General features: G+C 35.8%; 1 protein-coding gene across 3 annotated transcripts in view; it reads right to left on the bottom strand.

Moving 5' to 3' along the window:
• Positions 1 to 18,868, bottom strand: part of ZNF148 (zinc finger protein 148) — a 139,690-nt gene that overhangs the window by 7,708 nt on the left and 113,114 nt on the right. For all 3 annotated transcript variants that reach the window (XM_072613744.1, XM_072613745.1, XM_072613743.1), the window contains one exon: positions 158 to 276. In XM_072613744.1, coding sequence (XP_072469845.1) covers positions 158 to 276 — 119 coding nt within the window. The remainder of the gene's footprint in view (positions 1 to 157; positions 277 to 18,868) is intronic.

The raw sequence follows: 18,868 nt of genomic DNA, 5'->3' as shown, positions 1-18,868 counted from the left end.
TAAGAATATAAGCAACTTACTCCTAAACATTTTACTTTTCTATTGCAGACCCGATTATAATTGCCATTCAAATTGTTTTCATGAATGATTGATTACATTTTAAAATTTATTAGCTTAATCATTGAGGAGAGAAAATAGTTTCAAACTACCATCTTACCTGTAAACAGTATTCACACTGGTATGGTTTTTCTCCACTATGTGTTCTCTTATGCCTTTCCATGTGGTATTTCTGTATGAATCTCATACCACATTCATCACAGCGAAATGGTTTTTCACCTAATAAATCATGACAAGAAAGTTTAAAACAAAACATGGTCACATAATGGACTCTCCATATCAATCTTTAAATTCAGTAACTTAGGAAGATAATCTTTTCTTTTTTTAAATTAAAAAAAGTCTTTTCTATAAACTTCATATAAATCAGGGGCTAATGAATTTGTTTTAAAAAATATTTTGATTCTCATTTCCAAGGAATTGCTTTCCTTTGCAATCCTGTTCATTTTGGTTCATACACTTAAAAACGTTATTCTGAGAGAGGTTTTACAGACTTCACTAGATGGCCAAAGTGGTCCATGACACAAAAAAAGTTAAGAACTTTTAATAAATGAAGGAATGCTCTGTTTTATAAGAAATTAGATTGGCATACATCTTTTCCAACTACAGATGGAAAGACAAAATTGGAAGTATACCACATTTAAGTTTCCTTGACTTACTGATTATGAATGTGCATGTACATAATATTCTTCATAAAACACACCAGTGATGGTTAGTATAACAAATTTCTTTTTGAAAATACTGAAGTCATGAATAAACTAATTTGACCCGTCAATAACTATAATTTTTAATTAAGATTTTTTAAAATATGAATTTCTTAAAATGTTTCTAATATTCCTTTTTTTCAGTTTTGTTTCTCAATATAAAAGTGAAAAGCCAGGTTTTTAATCCACTGACTAAAATGAGCTTTGCAGAAAAAGCTTAAATTCCAGATTATATTTCACTAAGACATATCTATAATATATTTTTCTTCTAATGCCTCAAACTAGTACCTTTCTTGAATTTAACTAATATTTCTTATAATAAACTGAAAATACCTGGTTAGAAAATGAACTTTTGTTTCATAAGGATTTATCTGCTATAAGATTGTTACAGAGATTAATTTTTACTTTTAAGTGCATAATCTAAGTAAAAAGCAGGGTATGACAATAGCAGTTTACTCCAATCAACACCTCATGTCACAGAACTTAATTCTCTAACTTTTATTCAATAAACACATTATTTGTTAAACAAACTGTTCTCATCATAGCACTGTCAAGTCTTTGTCATGGGAAAGAAAATGTCTAAAACTCAGTCCTTGACTTAAAAAAAGCTCAAAATCTGGTAGGAGAGATTAGAAAATACACAAAAGCATAGATGGTAGCAATAGTTGACATTTATACAGCACTGTCAGGTTTGCTCTATGTTATAATTCCACTTGATCCTCATTACAGTCCCCTGAGGAAGCAGTGACCTGCTCATGGTCACGTAATTATTAAGTGTCAGAGGGTGAATCTGAGGTCAAGCCAGCCTTTACTTACTCCAAATCTAAAACTCCTAACAATGAAATTAATTATACTCCCTTTTTAATAATAAAGGCAGTAAATGACTGGCAAATGTTAAAGAAGTGGAATGAGAGAAATCACTATGGGTTGATACACGGTCAGAAAAAACTTCACAGAGTCAGTCAGTCAATAAACATTAACTAAGCACCCACTATACGCACTGGGTACTGTTCTAAGTGCTGGAGATACAAAGAAAGGCAAAAGGCAATCTTTGCTCCTGAGGAGTCAAAAATCTAATGGGGGAGACAACAAGCAAATAAATATGTACAAACAAGCTATATGTGGGATAAACAGGAAATAATCAATAGAAGAAGGTACTAGAATTAAGAAGGATTGGGGAAGGCTTGCTATAGAAAGTGTAATTTTAGATGGGACCTAAAGGAAGCCAAGTGTGTTCATGTATGGGGGGGAATATTCAAAGGGTTTTGAATGTCAAAATCGATTTTATATTTGATCCTGTAGGTCACAGTCACTGCAGTTTATTTAGGAGGATGACATGGAACTGAACTTTAGCTGCTGAGTGGAAGATAGCTAGTGAGGAGGGAATTGTGGCATACAGATCAAATAGCAGGCCACTGTAGTAGTCCAAGTATGAGAAGATGAGAACCTGCACCAGGATAGTGGAACAAAGGAGAGAAGTGTATGTATTTAAGAAATGTTGCAAAGGAAAAAATTGTAGGCTTTGGTAATAAGGGGTTGGGGGGAGGGGGTGGGGAGTGCGGAGAATCAGGAGTCCAATGGTATCTAGGACATGAGACTGGGGGACTGGGAGGATGGTCATATCCTCAACAGTTTGGTAGTAGGATGGGTTTAGGTGGATTCGGTTTTGGATATATTGAGTTTAAGATGTCTACTGCAGGGCTGCTTAATCATTTTCCATTTGCTACCCTCTTCCTGTTTCTATAGGGTATTTGCAACGCAAAGCGTGTGTGCTTTATGATCAGAACTGAGGTTACAGTGAAGTTGCCAGACACCTCAGATTCATTACACATTTGATTTTTAATTAAGTTTTAGTTGTTGTGCATTCAGAAATCTTTTACTGTTGGCAAATTTTTATCAATCCCATATGGGGTCGAAAGCTACATTTTAAGAAGTGTTGGTCTATCAGACATCCAGTTCAAAATGTCTAATAATCAACTGGAGATGCTTATGTCAGCATAGTAGTTAGGGCTGGACAAGCAGATGTAAGAATCATCAGCAAGAAGATGATAACTGGATTCATGGGAGCTGATACAATCACCAAGTCAAGTAGTATAGAGAGAGAAGAGAAGAAGGCCTAAGACAGCCCCGTGAGACATGTATGATTAGGGGGCATGATCTGGATGAAGATACAGCAAAGGAGACTGTGAAGGAACAGTGAAATAGGTAGTAGAACAAGTGTACAGCAGTGTCCCAAAAACTTAGAGAGAAGAGAGTTCTCAAACAGAGAATGATCAACAATGTCAAAGCCTGCAGAGAGGTCAAAAAAAAAGGAGGACTGAGAAAATGAGGACTGGATTTGGTGATTAAGATAAGTGGCAACCTCAGTTGGGCCTGGAAGAATGGGTAAGACTTGGGATGGCAAAGATATGCAGAATATTACAAGTAAGCTGAATGGTCTTTGAAAAGGGGAAGAGGAAGAAATGGACAAGGTATATTCATGGGGTAGTAAATTATTGGGATGATTCATGGAATGTGAGTAAAGACAGTAGGAAATGAATTTTGGAAGGCAGGTTGAACTCAGATTGTGGAGAGCTTTGAATACTTAAGTAAGGAGTTTAGACTTTATCTTCTCCAATGGGCTATGAGTATTACACAGTCCTAGAATTTTAACAAGGTGGAAGAGATCTTAAAGGTTACCTAAACTGATTCTTGCACAAAATACTTAACCTAAGATCAACATAGAATCACTGATTCATCTTCCCCTCAACATTGGCTCATTAGCTGAAATTTCCTTATTTCTAATAAACAGGAGAGAATTAGCCTGGTAAATGTTTAGGATGGGCTGTTTTGGCTTCTGAATACACCATTAAATACTTTTTTCAAAGGTTGTCAGTGATCTCCTAATTGAGAAATCCAATAGACTTTTCTCAGCTTTCAATTTTGAGAAAATCATCTCCTTCTGCAAACTTTTTGCTCCCTTGGCTCATGACACTGCTAAGTCCAGGTTCTTGTACTTATTAGCTCACTTACTTTTTCTGTCTTTGGTTCATCATTCTCTTCCCTCAGCTCAACCTTCAAAGCTCTGCTCTTGGCTGTCACTTATCTCTCTAAAATTCTTTCTTGGGGGGGCGGCGCCAAGATGGCAGAGTAGAAAGACACATATATTCTAGCACTTACCTCACAGCCCACAAAATAACTATAAAAAATGACTCTCAACAAACTCTAGAGCAGCAGAAGCCACAGAACAACAGACTGGAAGAGGTTTCCAGCCAAAGGTAACCTGGAAAGCCAACAGGAAAGGTGTATGTCACAGGACGCTGAGCAGAGCTGAATTCATCCCTAGCCACGTGGCACTGGGAAGAACAGAACCTGAACAGACCTCCAGGGCAGAATTCCCAGCAGGGAGGGTCCCAGATCCCTCAACCCACAAGTGATAAAGAAAGCTCCAAAGGTCAGTGTGGGAGGGCTTTCCCAGCTGGGGGAGAGGGGAATGGGATCCCAGCACTGGCCAAAGGTGTCAACACAGGCTGCAGCAGCAGCAGGTAGCAGGCCACTACAGTGGTCACAGAAGCAGCCTGGGCCCATTGTCCAGGCAGCTCAGCTTAAAGCTTCTGGGGGAGTTGAGCAGCTGATTTGAATCTCAGCCTTGAACACTGTACTGAGGAGAAGAGGAGCACTAGGACCCTCCTCTTGACAAAGGATTCAGAAGTCAAGTAACTGGCTGGGAAAATGCCCCAAAAAGGAAAAAAAAAATAAGACCATAGAAGGTTACTTTCTTGGTGAACAGATGTCTCCATCCTTTCAGATGAGGAAGAAAAAAGCATACTGTCAGAGGAAGTCAAGGCTTCTGCCTCCAGTACCTCCAAAATGAATATGAAATGGGCTCAGGCCATAGAAGAGCTTGAAAAGCAAGTCAGCAGCTTACTAAAGGAGAACTGAAAAAATGCTAAGGAAAATAACACCTTTAAAAATAAGCTAACTCAATTGGAAAAAGAGGTCCAAAAAGCCAATGAGGAGAAGGAGGCTTTAAAAAGCAGAATTAGCCAAATGGAAAAGGAGGTTCAAAAGCTCATTGAAGAAAACAGTCCTTTAAAAAAAAGAGTAGAGTTCAGGGAAGCTAATGACTATGAGATAAACCAAGAAGTTAGAAAACAAAACCAAAAGACTGAAAAAATAGAAGATAATGTGAAACATCTCACTGGAAAAACAACTGACCTGGAAAATAGATCCAGGAGAAACAATTTAAAAATTATGGGACTAGCTGAAAGCCATGATCAAAAATAGAGCCTAGACATTATCTTTCATGAAATTATCAAGGAAAACTGCCCTGATATTCTAGAATCAGAGGGCAAAATAAATATTGAAAGAATCCACCAATCACCTCCTGAAAGAGACCCAAAAAGAGAAACTCCTAGGAACATTGTGGCCAAACTCCAGAGTTTCCAGGAGAAAATATTGCAAGCATCTAGAAAGAAACAATTCGAGTATTGTGGAAATATAATCAGGATAACACAGGATGTGGCAGCTTCTATATTAAGGGATCGAAGGGCTTGGAATAGGATATTCCAGAAGTCAAAGGAACTGGGATTACAACCAAGAATCACCTACCCAGCAAAACTGAGTATAACACTTCAAGGGAATAAATGGTCACTCAATGATATAGAGGACTTTCAAGCATTCTTGATGAAAAGACCAGAGCTGAAAAGAAAATTTGACTTTCAAACAAAAGAATCAAGAGAAGCATGAAAAGGTAAACAGGAAAGAGAAATCATAAATGACTTTCTAAAGTTGAACTGTTTACATTCCTACATGGAAAAATAATATTTGGAACTCTTCAGACTTTACTCAGTATTTGGGTAGGTGGAGGGATTGTGTATACACACACACACACACACACACACACACACACACACACACACACACACAGTACAGGCTGAGTTGAATCAGAAGAGATGATATCCACAAAAAAATTAAATTAAATTAAGGAGTGAGAGAGGAAAATACTGGGAGGAGAAAGGGAGAAATGGAATGGGGCAGACTATCACTCATAAAAGAGATAAGAAAAATCTTGTTCAATGGAGGAGAAAAGGGAGGAGGTGAGAGGGGAAAAGTGAAGCTTACTCTCTTCAGGAGAGAATAACATGCTCACTAAATTTGGTATGAAAATCTTTCTCACACTACAGGAAAGTAGGGGAGGAGGGGACAAGTGGGGTGAGGGGATAATAGAAAGAAGGGCAAATGGGAGAAGGGAGTAAGTAGACGTAAACACTTTTGGGAAGGGACAAGGTCAAATGAGAGAATAAAAAAAAAGGAACAGGGTAGAATGGAGGACAATATAGTTAGTCTTACACAACATGACTATTATGGAAGTCTTTTGCAAAATGACACATATATAGCCTGCATTGAATTGCTTGCCTTCTTAGTGGGACTGGGGAGCAAGGGGAGGGAGAGAAGTTGGAATTCAAAGTATTAGCAACGAATGTTGAGAATTATTATTGCATATAACTGGGAAATAAGAAATACAGGTAATGGGGTACAGAAATTTATCTTGCCCTACAAGAAAAGAGAAGATGGGCATAAGGGAAGGGTAGGGTATGACAGAAGGGAAGGTATATTGAGGGAAGGGGTAATCAGAATGCAAGGTATTTTGGGGAGAAAAACTGGAACTCAAAATTTTGTGGACATGAATGTCAAAATCTAAAAATAAACAAATTTTTTAAAAAATTCTTTCTTGGTGACCTCATTTGATCCTGTGGGCTTGAGTATCACCTATATTGAGATGACTCTCAAATCTATATATCCAAACTTAACCTCTACCTTGAACTAGATGGACACTATCTCAAAATCAATATATTAAAACCGTAATCCATTATCTTCTCCTCTAACCCTTTATATTTCTTTTAAGAGCATTACCATCCATCTACTCACCTCAAGACATGAGGATCCTACCTCCAGTCTCATACCTATTTCCTCTCCATTTGTACATCTATCATTCTAGTTCAAACACTCATCCAGAGACTATTCTAAGTGTCTGTTAGAATATATGTGGTTTTCCTACCCCCCACATCTCTACCTTTCCTTCTCTTTCTCTTTCTCTCCCCTCTCAAAATGCCTTGTAATAATTTATCTATATCCCCCATTGAATCTTTCATTGAATACATGCTCCAGGGAGAAGGGGCTGTCTTGTACACTCGTTAAACTGAAACTGAACTGAAATTTACCTGACTTGCCACCCAACCACCTCATTTTAGAGATCAGGAAACTGAAACACAGAGAAGGCAATTTACTTATAGAAGGTCATATTATTTTATCTAATTTCTCTAAAGGTTTCTTCACTTATTTTGTGTCAAGGATCTCTTTAACAGAGTGGTGAAACCTATGGATCTCCTCAAAATAATATTCTTAAATGTATAAAACAAAATACACAGGATTATAAAGGAAATCAATGATATTAAATATATTAAAATATATGTATCCATTTTTTTTTTAAAAATCCAAGCTCACAGACCTCAAGTTAAGAACACCTACTCTAAAAGTTTCCTTTTGCCCCTTCCTAATTTTTGTTCCTTTCTCCTCTCCTCTAACACTACCCCTCTCTGTCTAATAATGCACCCATTGTAGAGTTCACAAATGCAGGTCTCTTTGGTCAAGGTTCATCCATCTTTATTTAGTACAAACACTGGCAGAACAAATTCACATTTACATCTTATAATTCTGCCTAAAAAAAATGAGGTAATACCACATGGGAAATGGTGGGGCATTTCTTCACAGATCTGATCAGCTTTATTGTTCCTATATAAAAAGATATTTGGTTTGGTTTTTAAGTGAAGCCCTTATCTCTCTTTAATAGTGCAATATTTCATGTAAGAAATTATGAATAGGAGACTATATGAGAATGAGGGTGGGGGGGGTAGATCAAATACAAATATGGGTAGATAAGTACTAACTAGATATAAAATTCTGGATTCATTTGAGAGAAAAGTCTGAGGGGAATACTGAAATAAATGTGAGTTCTAAATGATTTTAGACATTATTAAATAGGATAACACTACTCTCACAAAGAACAAACAAAAAAGCAATTTTGAGAACTCTGAAAGCAAAATGGACTTTAATGAAATAACTAAGTAAATTGGCAAAAGTAAATTTCTAAGACCTAACTGGTTTACATGCTTTTAGAATCCCATGAAAATAAATCTTTTTCAAAAATAAACACTAGTTTCAGAGCTAGTCTCTAAAAAGCCTTAATTCTAAAGTTGAAAACTAAGAGATAACCAGAATATCAAAGAGAAGAAAGTATGACTACATAAATATTAGTTACATACTTCTTATATAGTTCTGAACTACAAGAAATGACAAAATACGCTTTATCTCCAACTTACATCTAGGTTCCAACAAAAATGAAGAAATTACTTATTTTCAAGTCCAGGCATACAGATATACTAAAATAAAGTGGTAGATGACTGATTTAAGTCACCAGAATAAAGGTCACAAAGTGAATCCACTTAAAACAAGGACCAACATTGCACAGTGAAAAAAAGTTGTAAAAATGAAATAAAAAATTATGAAAATAAATGTATTTATCTTATATTTAGCAAAAACTTGGTTATAATTGCAATTATATGCTAATTCTTAGAATGATCAAAGAATGAAAAGTCAAAGTGTTAATTTTTTTGAGGTGTAACTGTTTCGATAAAAGTATGATAGCTTCACATTGGACTCATCAAATATTTCAGGACTTAATTAATCTTTCCAAGGGCCTCCCTTATTTCTTTCATATTCAAATCATTCCTTTTTTCACGCCAATAGAAAAGGACAATCAGTAAAGAGTAACCACTGTTAAGTATGAAACAATTTAAAGTGGGGTTTTATTTTATAAGTGGTGAGTTAATTTTTATGCTTCATCATAAGAAAGAAAATGGTATGGTCAATAAGTTGCCCTTAGAGTAAGAAAGGTCTGAGTCTATTGTGACTAAAAGATGCATTAGCTATTTGACCCTGGACAAATCACAAGACCACTCCATGCCTCAGTTTCCACATCTGGAAAATTAGGGAGTTGGACCTGATGGCCTCCAAGGTCCCTTCTGGCTCCAAATTTGTGATTCTACAATTTTCCAGGTAAATCATCAGTAGTCACTAACTGTTCCAATTCTCTTATAAATCTTTCTAAGATATTAAGTTGAAGAACAGTTGCTGATCTGCCATGAAAGAGGGAATTTCGTCACCAAGAGTTCCCTGAACATATGAAATCACAACTCTGAACCAAAACAAAATGCAATCTCATAAATACAGGGTCTTGAATAATAAATACCTGGATAACAAAGACCCTCTGTATACAATGTTTGTAGTTACTGATGATAGTACAAATACTCAAATGGATCTGTGATCCCATGCCTACCCATCCTGTGTACCTCTTCTGTTTCCCTAAGTGTGACAACTACTGTCCATCCTATGTGCTTTACTGAACCTACATAACCTTACTGAACACCTTCTCCTGACATCAGGAGGTCACTAAAGGACTATGCACTTTTGTCTAATGGTTATCCCTTGTTTTCACTATATGACTAACCCATCTTCTTTCATCTGTACCTTTCTTTGGTAGAATATTGCTCTTCCTTCCTAATTCTTTATCTGTAAAAGTGTTACAACCTGCATGTATTCACCATATGTCTTTCTAATGCTATTTCAATTCTTTGAGTGCCATGACTCTCAGTCGTACAACCCTGGAAGAATTGGAAGTCTTTGTTTCTAAGAAAAGCATGAGGTTATTAAAAGAACTTTTCAATTCAGCCTGGCGCCATCTCACTACCCACTTACAGTGTCTATCCCGGATACATTACTCATAGCTCTATGGGCCGCCCCCTCAACTACATTTCATTCTCTGGACAAGAGGTATGTATGTGTGTACGTATATGTATACACGTGTATAAATGTACAGGGACAGGGGAAAGTGAGTGAACATGCACTTAGTTTTTCCCCATGTTGATAGGCAAATCAAACTCTTTGGGAGTGATCATGGATCTCTCATTTCAGAGATATAGACTGTGATTAAAATCTCATATGGCTGAGAAAGCAGGTATATGGGCTAGGAGTTATTGATGCTCTTCTAGTCACCTTTTTTTGGGTAATATGGTTGAATATTTTTTCCAAATCTTTGGCGTCTTCTCCTTTGATACCTTAATGGACCTTTTCTGACTCATCCAATAACAGTTCACTGATTCCTGATTCTACTTTCTGTTTAATCTAGCTATTCCCCCCTCTCCACCACTCCCCAGTTTTCATCAACATCATTTCTACTTCCTCCATAAAAAGATATGGCACTTTGATGTTGGAGTTCAAATATGGTAAGTCGATTGCTCTTGAATAAGTTTGGCTGAAAAATTTTTACAGAAATCTTTCTCATCTTGTACCTGTTCATTGTTCTCCTAGTTTCATTCTTCAAATGAATGTTGTGGAGACAATTTTGCCTATTTAGGTATCTCTCCAAGTTTTCTTTAAATGGTTTCTTCCTCTACTGCTCCTCACTGGATTGGGAGACACATATCTTCCATCCTTCTTTGTAAGCCTTTTACAAGTGGGTTTGGATGGATGCTTTTATTAAGTACCTAATATGTGCTAGGTACTATGCTAAGAACTTTATTGGTTCATTTCAGCCTCACAGCAACCCTGAGAAGCCAGACCTCCTACTATTATTATTCCTGTTTTAAAGTTGAGGAAACTGAGGCAAAAAGTAGCTGTTTGCCCAAGGTCAAACAGGTACTAAGTTTCTGAGGTCAGATCTGAACTTGGGTCTTCCTGACTCTAGGCCCAGTATTCTATAAACCTACTTGCCTCTATTTTAAATCAGTACTGCCCTTAGTTGCCATCATTCTCTACCCAGCAAGTATGTCAACTGTTTGCTGAGTAATGTAATTTTTAATCTCTTCGGTATCAATGTCTTTTCCTCCAATCATTCCTCTCATTTTTAGGCTGGAGTTATTTTAATTCATTTTCCCTATAGCTCTGAATTAATTTTTATCTTTGTCTTAACAAGTTGATGGTTTGACTGCACATAACTGATTCAAGAACAAGTAAACTTCAGTAACCAGTTTTTTATCATAAAGTTACGATTTTCATTGTTATTTCATTCACACTAAGTCTAGTGCCTTCTGATTCTTTTCTCAAAGAGAATATTCATGATATATAGATATGAAGCTTCTGTATACTTTACATGTCTTTGGGCTTTCATCCCTCCCTCTTCATGGATATCCTGACTGGTATTTTTAAACATTTTTTTCCCATATTTTAAAAACATTTCAAACATAATTTTTTGCATTTAAGTATCAAAGTATCTTTACACCAAGCTTCAAAGTACATGTGGATTTAATTTGAAAAATCTTAACAAATTTTTTGCAGAATTTCCCTACCCCTTCATTCCCTCAGGTGGCTAGTTGGCACAAAGGACAGAGCACTGAGACTGGGATCAGGAAGACCTGAATTCAAATCTGGCTTTAGACACTAGCTTTGTGATCCTGGCAAATCACTTATCTTGTCTCCCTCAGTTTCCTCAACTATAAAATGGGGACAATAACAACAACCTCCCTGGGTGAAGATGATATAAGACATTATTTGTAAAGCACTAGCTTTTGCACACAACAGGTGCTTAAAAATCCTTCCTTCCCTACCTTTTCTTCCCTCCCATGCTTCCTTACTGGAACAGATGTTGGTGTAAAAGCTGAAATTATTTTCAAGGTAGTCATTTGCAAATACTTATTATGAACAATGCAATATAAGATGGTCAAATGTTCCATGAAATGATATTTCTTATTACCTTTGGATTCATAATAAACTCAATTCTGCCAACTCCTTTAACTGTCCTTTCAAAAACCTGAGGGTGAGCTAAATTGAAGGATGCTTCAATTTAGCTGAAATTCTTCTTCACTTCTTGTTTTGTTTATATCAAGGTTGATATGATTCATTTCCTCTAGTAGGGTGTCTACTTAGTGGCTGAATACCAACAACTAAGTTAATAATTTACAAACAGCCTAAAAACTTTGTGATTCTTAGCACTCTCTTTCCATTTTTCCACTGTGAATAAATTGGGGTGGGAGGTAGAAATGAGTCACTGAAAAGCATTATTATTATTGTTGCTTTTAAAGAACATCAATATAACACTTTTTAGAGGAGGAAAAACAGTGGAGGGAGGTCACATAGATCAAAGGTCATTTTGCCTTTTTTTTTTTCATCTTTGACATGACCAATAAATTTATCACCCTCCTAGCATGGAAGAAGCTATGTGGATAAAAACATATGTTTTATCTATCTAAAAACTTAAGGGAAGAAAGAATTTAAAGAATTCAAAAAGCCCTAATAAGTCAGTTTCAATGCTTCTAATCAGTACAGGAATCCCTTCCACAGCATTTCAGCAGATCTGCCATATGCCTGAATATCTCTAGTGAAAGTAAATACATTCCCTAAAGGAGTCAGTATAATCAATCAGATAACCTTAATTATTATAAAACTCTTCCTTTATATTGAGAAGAAATCTATTTCCTATAGTTTATATCCCACAAGTCTTAGCTCTGCCTTCTGCAGTTACAAAGAACAAATATAATTTCTCTTCTACTACATGACAGAAGTTCAAAGAGGTCAAGGGTCTTTCCCTTAGTTTTCTCTTCTCTATGCTACACATGCCAACTCCCATTCTTCTAAACATTCCTCAAATAAAAAAATTTCCAGGCCTTACACTATTGCAATCTTACTCCTCTGGACAAACTCTAGAATGTCAGGGTACTACTTAAAACATTATAGAAACTGAATAGATTTTTTTTTTTTAATATGATCTGGCAAGCAAGGAGCAGTGAGCACATTATTTCTCATGTTCTGGACACTAAAATATATTCCTGGATACCACACACACCCACACACACCCATACACACACAGAGGACACTACTAATACTTCTGTAACTTTATTGCGAAGAGTCCAGACAATTATAAAGATTTCTTAATAAGGGCAAAGTTCTCCAAATGTTATTTGAAGAAGACATTAAACTAAATGCACAAGTCCCAAAACACTGTAAAGCTATCTCAAAAAAATACCTAGTAATGATTGCTCTATATGGAAATACAAAGTGACTGGAAAATGCTTATGGCCCAGATTATGATATGCACTTAGATGACCACCCTCTTCAAGCTAATCCATCAATACATTTATCTTGCACAGACACTGCTGATCATCTCAGATTACAAAAGTTCAGAAGGAAGTGACTGTGATCTACTGAATTTGAGAAATTGTATATTGTTTTCAATGACCTCAAACTGATGCTACCAAAGGCCTTCTCTTAAACACCAATACTCTTATGGCAATGTTAAATAGCTATAAATCACAGATCATAATAATTTTAGAAAAATAAAAATTACATATAACTCAAATGGCATGAAAAGGGGTGTGGTGGGTAAGCTGAAGATTGTTACTGATGGTTACTTGTGTATAAGAAGCAATAAGTCCTCTTTTAATGAACAAAAAAAAAGGAAGGGAAGAAGGAAGGGAGAGGGAAACAGGGAAGGTAAAAGGATTTTGTTTTAACTGAATAACACAGATCTATCAAAAATGAGATTGTGTTAGCTTTTGTAGGATTCTTAAACACCATTTACTTCTTTTGGTCAATGGAAATACCCAGATATTTTTCATGTGAATGGATGCCAAGTCAAGTTTCTTCCATTCTTATTTGTGTGATTGTTTTTATGAATTTAAACTGAAAAGACTTTACCATTTAATCCTGCTAAATTTCATCATGTTGTTATACAATCTAACATTCCAACCAACAGAATAATTTGGAATATAGAACCTTTCATCTATCATACTGCCAAGCTCCCAGTCAGTCAACTAGTATTTATTAATCACTTACTACATGCCAGGCAATATGCAAAATACTGGGAATACAAAGAGACAAAAGACAATCCCTTTAGGAGCTCACACTCTAATGAGAGAGACAGCTTGCAAATAATTGGGTACATACAAGACATGTACAGTAATAAATGTAAAGCAATCTTGGAGGGAAAGCACGATCTATGGGGGACTGGAAAAGTCATGTTTTTGAAGATGAGCTGTCTTGAAGGAGCCCAGGAAAGTCAATAGGTGGGGAAAAGCATTTCATGTATGGGAGAGAGTGAAAAGGCAGAGTCAGGGAATGGAAATATCATATGGAAAGCAGTAAACAGGACAGCATAACTAGATTTTAGAGTATTCAGAGGGAATGGGGGAAATAAAATGCAAGAAGATTAAACAGGCAGGAAGGAGCTAAGCTGTAAAGGACTTTAAATGATAAACAGAGCATTTTATATTTGATCCTGGAGATAACTCAGAGTCACTGATAATATGTGTAAAGTCCTTAGCACAAGAGCCAGCACATGATAGATGTTATATATAAATGCTTATTTCCTTCTCTTCCCATCAGAATTTATTGAGTAGGAAGGTGACTTGGTTAGACCTGAACTTTAGGAGGATAACCTGCAGCTATGTGAAGGATGGACTGGAGACAAGGAGACCAACCAGAAGGATAATCCTGTAAACTAGGCATGAGATGATATTGGTCTGCATCAGAGTGGTAGTTGCATAAATTAAGAGAAAAGGGCATAGCTTAAGAGATGCTGTAAACGTAAAAACAATAAGACTCAGTAAAAGACTGGATAATGTGGGGTGAGTACAAATTAAAAGTTGAGAATGACATCAAGGTCATTGAGACTGGGTGACAAGAAAAATGGTGATGCACTTGACAATAATCAGAAAGTTGGGAAGAAAAAATCTGGAGGTTGGAAAGAAAAAAAAAATTTAAGTGAGTTTTGGTTTGGTCATGTTGCTTCTAGACATATATGTGACATCTAGTTCAACATGTCTCAAAGGCAGCTGGTGATGTGAAACTGGAGGTCAGGAGAAAGAATAGGGCTAGATACAGATCAAAGACTCATTAAAGTGGAGATGATAACTGAATCCATGGGGATGATGAGATCACCAAGCAAGATTATAAAGAGGAAAAAGAGAAAAACACCTAGGTCAGGTCCCTGTGGGTATCCATAATTAGTGGGCATGGGCTTTATGAATAATCAGCAAAAAAGCCTGCAAAAGACTGTTCAGACTGGTAAAGAGGAGAAACAAGAGAGCAGTATCCCAAACACCCGCAGGAAACAGCCTCCAGGAAGAGGTGATCAATAATGTCAAAGGCTGCAGAGAAGTCAAGAAAGATGGAAAAAGGTGATGAGAAGTAGCACTCAAAATATCACTGATAACTTGAAAGAGAGCAGTTTCAGTTGAATCAAGGTGCTAGAAGCCAGACTGCAGAGGCTTCATAAGTGGGAGGAAATGAAGTAGAGGCACTGAGTGCAGAAAGCTTTCTCATGGACTTTAGTTTAGAAGGGGAGAATAGATAGAGGTTAGTATCTAGTTGTGATGACTGGATCAATGGGCAAGAGGTGGTTGTATTTGCAGTCATATGCTGAAAAAAATGAGAGGGGAAAGGATCAAAGGTGCATATAGAGGATGAAGATGTCTGAGAGATATGAAATGAGGTAGAAGAGGTAGCTTAGTAAAAGGCAAAATTATATTATATTTTCAGGAAAACATGAGGTGAAGTCTTCAGGTGAGTAAACAACGGAATACAGTGTTGTGGGAAACCGGAAGAGAAATGAAAATGTCTGAAACAGATGCAGTGATAAATGGCATAGAAAAGTGATAAGGGATTGCTTTGCTGCAGTGAGGGCTCAGGTGTGATGAAATAAATTTATAATGTACCTAGTCAATACAATTTTGTGATTTTCTTCAGTTCCATACAACAGTGAGTAGGAGTGAATTCTGTGGATCATGGGAGTAAAACACAAGAGAGGTTTGGGCAAAGCATGATGAGCAAAAGAACAAGCGGGCAGGGGATTCAAGTACAGAAGCCAGCAAAGAGTTGAATGGTTTCACTAACAGGTGAATTAAGATAAAGGAGGACAGGGCAGCTAGCATAGATGTGATGGCCTGCAACACAACTGAGGGATGGTTAGACATTGTAAGGCAAAGATAAAACAGAACAATAAAAGATTATGATGAGATAAAGGAATTTTGTAGTTCATACAAAAGAAGAATACTTGTGGATGATGGCAAGTTCCACAGTATCATTATCTCAGTGTATAGCTAAGGTGAAGTAGATCATGGGAAATGAGTAGGCTGAGAATTGGAGTTAGTACGTCTGAAAGTTGTAACTGAAGTTGTCCCCTTCTGATAAAGGTAGGTGGGTAGAGAGAAGGACCCTATGTCAAGTTCTGAAGTCACTGAGAAGTAAGAATGTCTGAGGAGGTCCATATATAAAAGTCACTAAGATATGGACTGGGCAATAAATTTGAAGAGCATAGATCTCAAAGGAAGAAGGATTGCTGAGTGATAGTGGCATAAGAGGAGGCTGGAAAAGAAAACGGAGTAAGGAGTATTTCAACTTTCCCATCAGTAGAAGAAAGGAAGCTCAGAGACACAGTTTTACTAGGAAGAAGTCAGATCTCAATGAATACCAGAAGATGGAAGGAATAAGAAAAGGTTTAAAATGAAAGCAAACTTCACCCAAAAAAGTTAAATATAATCCTGAACAACAATAACAAAAAGGACATTTAATGAGCTGAAAGACTTTCAGGTACTTGTGACAAAAAGACCAGAACTTAATAAAAAAAATTTGACATATAAGATCCAGGAGAAAATATAAGGTAAACATTTAAATCCAATTATAAGGGACTCAATAAGATCAAACTCTTTACTTCTTATATGTGAAAATGTTATCAGTACTCATCACCATTATTTGGGTAGTTGGAAAGAAAGGCTTGGACTAAGCTGAATATATGGATAATTCTAGAAAATAAAACGGGTTAGAGTGAGATAAAAAGGAGCAAGTATCTCATACAAATGAGGCATGAAAGGAAGAAATGATACAGAAGAAGCAAGGAGTAGTACTGAAACCTTACTCTCTTTGGAAACGGGTTAAAAAGGGAACAACACAAACATCTAAAAAAGTATGAAAGTCTTTTAAATTTACAAAGAAATAAGTGGGGAAGGGGTACGATAAGAGAGGGACTTTTAGAACGGTATGTAGATTGAGAATCAGGAGGGTGGGGGAGAGGATAAGGGAGGCATTCTTAGAGGGGTAGGTAGATTAAGGAACAGAAGGGCAAGGCAGTGGTGAGAAGTAAATCAGACACCTGAGGAGGGATAGGGTAAATAGGGTGAGAAGGATAGTGAGGAAAAATAGGATGGAGGTAAACACACAACTAGTAATTATAACTTTGAATGTGAATGGAATGAATTTGCCCATAAAACTGATAGCAGAATGGATTAAAAATCTGAATTCAACAATACGTTACTTACAAGAAACACAATAAAAAATGAGAGATACACAGTTAAAATAAAGATCTGTAGTAGAATCTATTATGGTTCAGATAATGTAAAAAAAAAAAAGCAGAGGCAGTAATCAAAGTTAAAGCTAAAACAGATTTAATCAAAAGAGATAAACAGTGAAACTACACTATGTGTCACCAATATTATTCAGTATTGTTTTAGAACATTTAAAATAATTATAGATAGTGTAAAATACCTGAGAGTATACATGCCAAAACAGACCCAGGAACTACATGAACAAATAACACTCTTTGTACAAATAAAATTAGATGTAAAATGTTTGTGGGTAGGAAAATCTAATATAATATAAAATATAATATAATATAACAAATCTATTTCTTCAATGCTGCCCCAATTAAATTACTAAAAAATTATTTTACTGAGTTAGAAAAAAAATTCACTTGGAAGAACAAAAAGTCAAGAATTTTAAAGAAACTAATAAAAAAATATAAAGGAAGAAAAGATTCAGCAGTACTAGACCTCAAACTATATTATAAGGTAATAACTATCAAAACTACCAGGTACTGGCTAAGAAATAGATAAATCAATGGAACAGAGTAAACATATGGTACACAGGAGTAAAAGATTATGTAACCTTGTGTCTGACAAATGTAAAGATTTAAGTTTGGGGAATAAGAATTTATTATTTGGTAAAAATTATTGGGAAAGATGGAAAGCAGTCTGGTGGAAACTGGGCATCACAGACCAATATCTTAAACCACATACATGGTCAAAATGGATACATGACCTAGATATAAAGGGAGATACTACAAGAAAATCAGAAGAACATGGAACATATGAGCTATCAGACCCATGGATAAAAGAACAATTTATGAAAAAACAAGAGCTAGAGAGCATTATAAGGTATGAAATGTATAATTCTGATTGTATTATATTAAAAAGTTCTTATACAAATAAAAACAATGTAGCCAAGATTAGAAGGAAAGCAGAAATTTAGGAAAAAATTTTCATAAAGTCTCTCAGATAAAGGTCTCATTTCTCAAATATATAAAGAACTCTGTCAAATTTATAAGAATATGAGCCATTCCTCAATTGATAAATGGTCAAAAGCTATGAACAGGCAGTTTTTCAAAGAAGAAACCAAAACTAAACAGTCATTTTTTTAAAAAGCGCTAAATCATTATTGAAGAAATGCAAATTAAAACAACTTTTAAGATATCATTTTACACCTATCAGACGGGCTAAAATATGATGGATGTCCTTCATTTGGGGAATGGCTAAACTACTTTAGTATATGATTGTGAAGGAATCCAAATGTGATAAAATAAATGAGGAGCTGATGGATTTTTGAAAAAACATGGAAATACTTGGAAAAAATAGAAGATGCTATTCACCTCCAGAGAAAAAGGTGATAAATATTAATATGTATAAGTACACAGTAAAGAACAAAAGAAAACTTAGAAGGAAACAGAGAAGATAGGTAGCTTTGAAAACTATGTAGTATTTATTACATAGTTTTTGTTTTTTTTAAAGTAAACAATCTGAAACGGAAATTCATGGTTTTACACTGAATCCTCTCTATGTTGTGTGTGTACATGGAAATGATCTTTTGCATAGCAAATAGGACTGTTCAGCAACTTTGGCCAAAAATTAGGACAAAAAACTGGGGTACTATTTTTTGAGTTTTGATGTAATAATGAATAAGCATTTAAACAACTACTATGTGCCAGGCACTGTTCTAAGTACTGTTCTAAGAAAAATAAGTCAACATTA

The sequence above is a fragment of the Notamacropus eugenii genome, chromosome 5 (assembly GCF_028372415.1).
Source record: "Notamacropus eugenii isolate mMacEug1 chromosome 5, mMacEug1.pri_v2, whole genome shotgun sequence".
Taxonomy (NCBI): domain Eukaryota; kingdom Metazoa; phylum Chordata; class Mammalia; order Diprotodontia; family Macropodidae; genus Notamacropus; species Notamacropus eugenii.
This window is presented reverse-complemented; position numbering and strand designations above follow the sequence as displayed.